The sequence below is a fragment of the Stylophora pistillata genome, chromosome 7, assembly GCF_964205215.1.
Source record: "Stylophora pistillata chromosome 7, jaStyPist1.2, whole genome shotgun sequence".
In the NCBI taxonomy this organism is placed as follows: Eukaryota; Metazoa; Cnidaria; class Anthozoa; order Scleractinia; family Pocilloporidae; genus Stylophora; species Stylophora pistillata.
In genome coordinates, this window is record NC_142525.1 from 28793026 (window position 1) to 28803216 (window position 10191).

A 10191-nucleotide genomic window follows, 5' to 3' on the forward strand; every position below is an offset into this window, starting at 1 on the left:
CAATATCATCCCTGAAAGAGTGCAGCATATAATTCATGACGCAGTTGGAGTTTTATTGATATCAGTCGCATGCAGTGGTTATTTATGGGATAGAGTAAATCAAGATGCCCATATCTTAACAAAAGAAGAGTCACTTCACCGTAAGGTGAGCTGTAAGTTATTTCGTGCATCAACTGGTCGTTTTAAAACTGGACTTAAAACGAGTTACTCAGAATTTTTGGGAGTCACAGAATTAGATTAAACTAGGTGACGCATTGACTTTGCCGAAAGAAAATCAATTTATGGCTCTGGTAAAAATGATCGAGACTTCAGTGACGCGATAGAGAGCGACCAAGCGTGATATATTGCACTACAAAGTCAAGCGGTCGATACAGAAGCATCAGGAGACTCTCGCATCGAATCATCATGGGCTATAACTTAAGGTAAAATCTATCCTTTTCGTTAAATTCTTCCTGTTCGAGTACATCGTGAAAAGAACTGTAAGAATCATATAAGGACTAAGTTATACCGAGAAAACGTGCCAGAACATAGAATAAGAACACCGAGTAAGGCCAGATTGCACGATATTTTTGCGTATTGATGGCGAAAAATCTTACTCACTGGAAGAATGAAACAAATATCACAGTCTGTGAAAAGAATCGAACTTTTAAATGACGTGGCTTAGTTCAAAATATTAGCTACATTCTCTGCTGTGCACGTGACACTACACGTCGATGACAAAGTACACTACATTTTCAGAGGCGACAAGCCACTTGTAATCTACTTATAGTGAGATATACAATAAAGGCTTCGCTATTGCAATAAAAGGAAACTAGGAATTTGACATTCACCGGTATCATTATGACTTTCTCGACAAGTAAAAAACTGCATTTTTATACTGGGCCTAGTTTTAGGAATTATCACTCGTGACTGCCTCATAGAAATTGGAGCTGGTCTGAGGAAAATTAATTCAATTCGCGTGAGCATAACATTTCGACTTGGCAAGATTACTGGCTCGTTACCATATAAACGGCGGACAATTGTCTAAAGGGCCATTACTGGCCTAAAACGCAGGGACAATACAGCAACCTCACGGTGTACAAAGTACAGATTCAAGCCAATAGCCCCAGTCTCCCCTCCCCCAAATATAAATTGGGTATTCAAAAAGAGAGATCACGTGGTAGTTGTCGTCGTTTCGCGTGGTAAGGCTAGTAAGATGGCGTACGCTAAGCAGGGACAAGAAGGAAAGACAAGGCTTGAACGTTTTCAACAAACTGCACGCGATTTTGGGCACTTCCTTTACAATAAAGATGGCGAAAATGGTGAAGTGCAGGTCATGGGCAGAAATGGCAAGAGCTGGGGTTAGTTGATTAAATCTAGCGTAGAGTTTAGTTGAAGCAGAACCGGTGTATTGTTATACGTTAGCTGTGAGGCAACTTGTCGATTGATTTAGTTCACGAACTGTTCCATGTACCTGTAAACTGACATCGGTTTTTTCCTTTCCTTATTTCAGCGAAGATCACGGTGTTCTTCTTGATATTTTATGGCTGCTTAGCAGGATTTTTCGCCTCAATGTTAGCCATATTCATGACTACGGTACCACCTCGAGAGGAAGGGCCGAAAATGACGAGATATTTAGCGGGAAAACAAGGTTTCTTTCTCTTTTTTATGTTTTGTTATCTGAGATATGTTAAGCCTTAGCAAACATATACTGGCAGCCATTCTTCAATTTGAAGGTTAAAACAGGAAAACTAATTTGAATGTGCGCAGACCGCCTGTAGCATGTATGTGGTTTCATGGACATTTGCAATTCAAATGAAAAAAATTATTGCGAGTGTCAGTTGTAAAGATTTGTTCCGATATGAAAAGATTTCTTTAATTGTTGTTCTCACAAAATAACTTTTCTTTTACAACGAATTTTCGACTTACTTAGAAGTCCAATTTTGAAATATGAGACGTCGTACGTTTCGACACAGACATGTACGGGTGTATTTCGGGCTCGTTGATTTACCGAGCTAAATGGAGAATATTTGCATTTGTGTTAAATGAAAGCTTTCCCATGGTTGCAGTAAAGATGAAAGAGCGGCCACATGAAAGTATATCAGCCGCTCTGAGAATTCCTTCGTTTTTACTTTGGGTCTATGTTGTTCGATTCGTTTGTTTGTTAGTATGAAAGCATCTTTAAGGGCGGGTCTCCTAAAATTTGCGTTACGTTCAGCAGATGTTCGGTGTGAAGTTTCAAGGTTGTAATCGTTATTTTGTTAAAGATAAATTCAGACTTGAATTACATGAGAGATTCCAAATTCAAAGTGTTGGCGATGTCGTGATTTACCGAGTCGTGCGTTTAATACAACAATTTTAAAGGTCCCCTTTATATTGCCCACATGCACCAATATTATCCAGCAAGTTTGTTTGATATTCGAATGGATTTCAGTACTGGTTAAATACATGTTCAATCATATTGTTTTTGTGCATGATTTGTTATACCTCAGCCTCTATCGTTGAAAGCTAAAGTGACATTCCAACGCATTAAGCAACATAAATCTGTGTTAGGTGTGTTTAAATAAATACTTTATCAAATGTTGCTAACTTTCAAATATAATAGTTGAAATATTTGACTAGATTTCCAATCCCCAGGGAAAAAAATTGTCAATGTGTGCACTTGACCATAAAGTTCTTATGTAATACTGACACTAACACTGATGCTCTACCAAGTTCAAAACATTTCATTATCATTTATTCTTTTGTTATTTTTGTCTCTTTGTCAGGCCTTGTACCTGTCCCATTCTATGAAATAAAGGACTATGGTAATGAAAAGGAATCATATGTGGACAAAATCAACAAACTTTTGCAACGTAAGTTACTATGAATTTTGTCCTTCACTTAAAATCTTTCACAGCTGAATGCCTTGATAAACTGAACTTGCCTGTTTTTGTAACATTGCAAGAATTGCAGTAGGGCCAAAAGAGATTTGAAGGGGAGAGAGAGGAGAATTAGGTATCTAACATGATAGACAGTGTTGGAGATGTGAAGAAAAGACAGTTAAGAACTGAAACAACTGCAGTATATATCAGCATATTTGTAGTTCTAGGATTAAGCACTTTTTAAGCTATTAAAAAACAAAAGTGGAGGCTTGAAATAAATATTGATGTTGATCACAAAATCTGTATTAGTTTAATAACATCAGGCATTCGAATTCTAGTCACCGCTGCACTGTCTTTGAATTAAAACTGAAAGTTAGGAAGTTAGGCTTTAGAATGTTTGGGTTTTTTCATTTTTAACTGAGTGGAATGTTGTGATAATCTGTATGGGTTAAGGCATAGATCATGGGTTATTGCTCTTGTCAGGTATGCCACTATTGTGTGGATGATAATATACTTTAACACTTTAACCTCTTCCAGGGAAACTATTCATACCCCTGCCAGTGGGACTTAGGCTTAGGTCTCAAATGACCAAAAGAAACACATGAGGTCTGGAGTAAAACTGAAACTTAAAATGTGTGGTGGGCTTCAATCTATAAAATCGTTTTGGTTGGAGCACAAGCATATCCACGTATTGCACCATAAAAGTATTGCATGGACTAATTGCAAACATAAATGACTTGAACAACAACAAACATATGAAACATATGTATGAACTGCGGTTATGAAACGTATATGTGCACGATCCTTCGCAGTAAAGCACTATTGCTCAAATAGTGCTTTACTGCGAAAGATCGTGCACACATAAGATAAATGACTTGGTGTAGCATGATGATTATGATATAGGAGATTGGGCTCTTTCTTTTTAGCTTTTCCAGGAATTTATGTAATGTAAAAGAAAATTATAAATAGCATTAAAAACTGTATATTATAAGTACTCATGTATCATTTTTTGTTTCAAGCTTACAAGGATGCTCTTGAAAGTGATGATTACAACCAGAACTGTACTGAGAGTGAACGTGAAAAGGGTTCTAAGCCCTGTGCCATGGACCTTTCTTCTCTTGGTCCCTGCTATAGCAATGAGACTGATTTTGAATATGGCTATGACGAAGAAAAGCCGTGCATCTTTATGAAGATTAATAGGGTTGGTTGAAACTGTTTTACTCCTTTTGACATGATTTTACAGAGTTGGATGCAGTATAAGTTTCAAACTTGTTCGTGCATATTCATGTAAAATTAAAGATAAGTTTTCCTCACTATTTTAGCATGATATTTTCATGAATGCCAGTGAGGGTTAAATCACTTGAACAAACATTCCATGAGCAGGGTCTTGTGATCTAGAATCCTCTAAAATAAGAATTGGAATCTCTGGCATGATAGCGAAATTATTTCAAATAAATGACGATAAAATCTGGTTTGCTGCTCTTATGTTTTCTATTTTCTTTGCACTGCTCCACTTTCACAATGTTGGGGCACATACAACCTGTGAGGTAACATTAACCCTCCAACTACCAAGATTTGATCATCAATTCTCCCCTCTGGCTGCTTTACATTTCCTTGTAAATTAGTTACAAGAATTTGGCGTTAAAGGAAGATAACTTCTACATGATAGGTTTGGATGTTCTCATTACCTGTCTGCTGGTTGATATATGGATAATATAGGAAGAAATTACATGTTAATCACTTCTGCAAGTTAAAGAAGGAAGATTTTATAATATTTTTGTTTTCCCTAAAGTAGGGGAGATGTCTCTAAAGATTAATGGAGATTATAGGATTGACCTCTGTTGTAAAAGAAGCTATCTGTCTATCAAAGACAAGATCAAAACTTTGTGTCATCCAGTTTTCTGTAGTCATACTTGTGGTTGACAAGTCAAACTCCTGCATCACAGTCTTCCAATTTTATTAATCATATAATCACAGAGCAAATTGGACTCCTTTATAAATTGTGAACTGAAGATATTGTGTTCTCCAGGTGTACAAGTGGGTCCCTGAACCTAAATCTGGCAAGGATTATGTGGAATTGTCCTGCATATTTCATGAAGGTGGCTCTCCGGTAAATCAAACTTTATACATTTATTAATAAGAGTAAATCAGACATTTTCAGTTATATCAACTATAGCTATTTAGAAGGTTACAAACTGCACTGGTGGCTGTAGCAAGCAGTAAAAAGCATGGACACTAAGTTTTAAGAAAAAGTCACCTTTTTAGTGACCTGCATTTAGGTGTCCCAAGCTGAAATGCTCTGTTTACTTCGTTTTTGTGGCCAAAGTTAAAGAAAGTTGAGCGAACACACATTCACTCATTCTGTTCATTTGGTAGAATCAGCTGGAAATCTACCCATCAGACAAGCCTGGCTTTGCTACAAGTTTTTACCCTTATCTCTCTGAAGAAAATTGGCTTCCTCCAATTGCTGCCATTAAAGTCAACACCACTAGCCCAGCAGTGATTCGTTGTGAAGCCATTGCCGAAAATATTGAGCGATCTGAGACATTCCGTCTTAACCGAGGTGCTACAGGAAGGGTCCGTATTGAAATTAAGCAGAAATAGTGAAGCAGAGGTAAATTGTGAGGTGCAGAATCTGATTGCCCTCAACAATTTAGTGACAGGTGTTTTTTTTCTTTATTGCCACACTAGGTAATGCCTCGTATATACCTTGAATTTTGCCATTACCTAAGTTTGAATTGCTTTAGTTACCATATTCCTTAACCTAGTTCTCTCGAACTGAATTTTTTTTAAGTTACTCCAAACTTTTGAACTAAGATATTTAAATTGTAGTCATTGAAAACATCAAACAGAAGTGGGCTGGACAGTTTGGTTTCTGTTTGCAACAGAATGCACCTCAGGCTTCTTAATGATGAGTTTTCTAAATCTGAGTCACATTTAACTTCCAAGGCAACACTTTTAATAAAACTGCAGCATCATTGATTAGGTAAAATTATGGAAAGAAATTCTTTTATTGTCAAACTAAGACAAACTCTTTTTATGTTTGAGGTGGGCAGCATTTATTGTGTTTTCAATTTCTTTTGTTGGCCTTACAGTTTACTAACAAGCAGTAGCTATATACTATTCTATTAGGTTAATGGCCTCACAGTAATTTCATTAAATTCAACTTGGTGTTAAATTTTTGCATTTGTTTAAGATCGGTAATGTTTTAGTCTAAGCAGCTACACATTTGGTCATTTTTAATTGGATGAAATATATTTGTGATGAAAATTATTCATGTTTTATTAACTTTTTGATATTTAAAGTAGTTCTGTCTTGCACAGTTTGAGACATATGTATGATGCACTATGTGTGCATCTATACTTGATTAGTTGATTAGTGTTAAGTTAGCTTAGTCTCTTGCCAATAATCGAAACCCTCTTGAGGACTTTCTTGCATTAATGATGATGATTACTATAGTCACATCTGTGCGGTTATCTGTAGAAGACAATTCAACATTCAGAAGGTTCAGTTTCCTTTGTGTAGCTTTTTTTTGTTAAAAAGCATGCATTTTGATTGACCTTGGACAGTTTTAGGCACACTACCTTTTGTTAAATACATGACTTCTGGTCATGACTTAGAAAATCACCCTTTCTATAGGATTTTTTTTTTTTTTATTCAAGCACACTTTATCAATGTTTATTAGCTTCTATATAATAGGCATTGCCATAAATTCTGTTATCAACATCATGGGGAGTTATTTGACCATATGCAGGGCTTATTGAGACCATAGCAATCAAGTACACAGAGAGATTGTCGATCAGTTTCTTTTATTATGCATGTACTTGTGAAGTTGAGATGATTAGATGTCACCTTCAGCACCTTTCCTGATACATCAAACCTCGTGATGTTTTAGACAGCCACAGTGAAGGAATCGTTGTTTGCTGAAGGATAGCATAGTAAGCTTAGTATTTGAAACTGGTCTTCAATGTGGGAAATCTGTTTTGATGGCAGTGGAAGCATTGGGAGGTAGTCGTACATTCTAAGATCAGTGCAGATTGAAGATTACATTAGGTAGTTACTTGTGTGAATGCTGGTATAACTGATGACAGTTTTCTGTCCCATAAAATTTGTTGATGCATCCTAGTGCCATATTATACTAAGTGTCATTTAAACTTAGTCTTTTCAATTGAAAAATCACAAACCCTTAGTATGTTACTGATGCAATTTTTTTATAATGTTCCTGATAATTTTTTCACTGTGGTCTTGCTTGTTATCAAGGGTCGTATTAAAGGTGTCTTAAATTTACTGAGTTTATCGTGTCAATCTTTTAGTGAACAAAAAAAGTCTGAATCTTGACCGTAGTACCCGACAAATTTTTGGAGATGCATAAGCTAGAGCAGGACTAGTCCCAGACTCTCACCCGTGATTAGCCCAAGACGAGTTCAGGTTAAGCAACTCTCACTTCGAAAAACCTCCAAGAGGAGGCGCACTTTCAACGCATACTATTAAATTAGAATTAAAATGTAATTCAACGGGCCACAAGGTAAAGATTTCTTTTGTTAACAGAATATCAATGCAGCTTTGTCTCGCCAAGTTTAGTTCAGAGCAAGTAGAGCCGGAGCACTACCAGTCGCTCTGCTTAAAAATGAGCCCGCGCTCGTGTTTTTGCGAGGATCGAACCGAAGACAATCAACGCGGTCAGACGTCGAGCATGCGCTAGTGGATCTTTGGCTATCCCCGTGCCATAATTCACGCATAATTCCAAGGGAAACTCACGAAACAACAGGGATCTGAAAAAAGATGCGTATTAATTGAAGCGTTTGCAGAAATATTTTTAAAAGGGTACAAAGGTAGGGAGAATGGAAGCTTGATAATTTTTCTTGCACAAATCTAGTTGTTTCACCGTATTGTTTTGAGCTTTACCTAAACAGTTGTCCGCCTTAAAACACCGTGACTTGCAGACTTGAGTGGTCAGTCGTAACACCTGGGGTTCAACTTGATTCTTACAGCCTGAAAGTACACCCCAAGCCATCACAACGTCTGCACATGCGCAGATATTAGATCGTGTTTTAGACTAGAGATGAGCAAACGGAGCAATTCTCACTAAGTCTGGCATTAAATTTTGCCACTTAAGGACTTCTCTTAAGAGTACATTGAAATGTTCTTTCTATCGTTCACACTGGAAACTTCAGTCCGGTTTCAAAGCCGAGAATGGACTGGAACCGGACGACTAACGGGACGGGTTCTCCCATCCGCATGCAGGTTAAAATTCTTATTCTCCTATCACAGGCCCCCTAATCGCAAAACCAGAGGGGTTTTTTTTTTTTATAATTTGAATAAAATTCACTCTGATTTTTCTCTGTTTTGTTAAAGTCTTTGTTGGTGATGTTTTAGAGAAATGTGGACACGTGTTTAACCGAAGGGAAATTATGAGAGGCGGAGAGTCTGGTGACGAACATGATAAGCATAGCTGACGGTCGCGTCATGCATTGCTTTACCACTTCTACTATCTTGGTGGCTTTATTTCTTCTCGATGGCGCTGGATTTGAGTCAGAGAGAAATGGAAGGGCCTTCGGGTTTGAACAGTTTTTCTGACTGCAGCTAATCTTAGTTAGCGGAATAGCTCTTATATCTTAGTGAGGACATGGCTTTGAATCTGGAAACCGTTACGGTCGAAATGCCCATCTTCCCCCATGCGCACCTCTCGCCGGTTTTTTTTTTTTCTTTCTTTTTTTTTTTTTTAATTTTTGTTTAAGAGTAGGGGTGGAGGGAGGGTTGCGCGGAGATGACTAAAATCGCCCGCTCACTTTTTCTCTGGCCTCTACTCTCCAAGAGTCCGAACCAGGCCAAGAAGTACATAGAAAGATTTGATGTTTTACGGAGCAACTTCCTTTAAATAAACACTGCCTAAGACAATGAGAAAACATGACATTAGCATAACAGAGCTTTGCTTTTGAACAGGCTTGAAAAAGGGTAGGTTTACTGGGCCCGAAGTAACTGGCGCAAGCTGTTGCGGTGTCCCTGCCTGTCGGCGAATAATAAATTCAATTAAAGTATAAGTACGCATTTGAAAAAAATATTATTCAATATTGCATGTAAATAGGAAATGAACACCAAGGAAGTGGTGCGCATAAACCGAAAAAAATTGTTACAATTTCAGAGCTGTTACCAGGGTCACTAAAACTAAATTAAACCGTTAATTTTTACTCTCCTGAGTGACCAAGAGGGAATTTCTCCTCAAAATATCGATACAATATCAAGTTAAAAGTGATGGGAATAAAGAAAAATATAAATTAGGGGATTATCAGTTGATCCAATGGCTAGTTCCCCCAACTAACACGATGAGAATTGTATGGTAGTCAGTAAGGAGAATTACTAACGTGATCTTGGGGTAAAAAGGTTAAGTCTGTTTACGAGCCAAGTGGCCCATCAGGCTGGCGCTTAACTCCGGTTTCTGTAGCATAAAGCGATTGCGAGTATTTCCACTCCCCCCTGGATGGGATGCTGGTCCATCGCAGGGTTACCCCCAGCATTAAATTTGCCGGTACCCATTTATACACCTGGGTGAAGAGAGGCACTGTGAGAGTAAAGTGTCTTGCCCAAGAACACAACACAAAGTCCCCGGCCGGGGCTCGAACCCGGACCGCTCGATCCGGAGTCGAGCGTACCAACCATGAGGCCACCGCGCCTCTACAGTCATCTTGGGGGTTAAGGGTTAATTAATCAATAACTAAACGTAATACGAGACAAAAAATGATTCTAGATTGATTCAATTGGCTAATAATCAATACTCGGGACCTAAGCAAGCAAAGATACCAAAGAAAGTGGCAATTAGTGTACTCAAGAACATGTACAAGAGTTACTGAAAAACTGGAAAAGAAGGATCACTAAAAAAAATTTACGCTTTAGCTGGACAAATGTTGAGGGTCTTAACAAACTCGTTCCCATGGCCTTTTCCCACCACCCCCAGGGAAAAGGCCATGGGAACGAGATTGGAATCTTAAGTCTAAGGATCATTAGCAAATGTGCATTTTCCAGGATAACCGGAAAAAAAAAAAAAAAACTAAAAAAACTAAATTTAGATTATGATTTGGTTATCTCAAAACGTTTATATTGGGAGGGCTACATTTACCAATGCTTAAGTGTAGTTGCCCTCAGTAAATTAAGTTATTATTATTATTGGCAGTATATACACATCTGGATGCCGATCCTACTCACTCAGGCCAGGTGTTGACCGTGGCTAGCCTAAGTCTTATTTACAAACTAAAATTACATGAAATTGCTAATCTACTATAGAAGGAAAAAGTCACATAAAATCAATAATCTAAATAAAAATGCATCATAAGAACCTATATGAGTCCTTAAG

General features: G+C 37.7%; 1 protein-coding gene across 1 annotated transcript; it reads left to right on the forward strand.

Moving 5' to 3' along the window:
* Positions 1-1152: 1152 nt before the first annotated feature.
* LOC111320717 (sodium/potassium-transporting ATPase subunit beta-1) lies at positions 1153-7135 on the forward strand. The gene is made up of 6 exons (XM_022923395.2): positions 1153-1340; positions 1493-1630; positions 2748-2834; positions 3863-4044; positions 4873-4953; positions 5220-7135. Exons 1-6 carry the CDS (start codon positions 1196-1198, stop codon positions 5445-5447), a joined length of 861 nt encoding a protein of 286 aa, XP_022779130.2. The 5' UTR covers positions 1153-1195; the 3' UTR covers positions 5448-7135.
* Positions 7136-10191: the final 3056 nt, after the last annotated feature.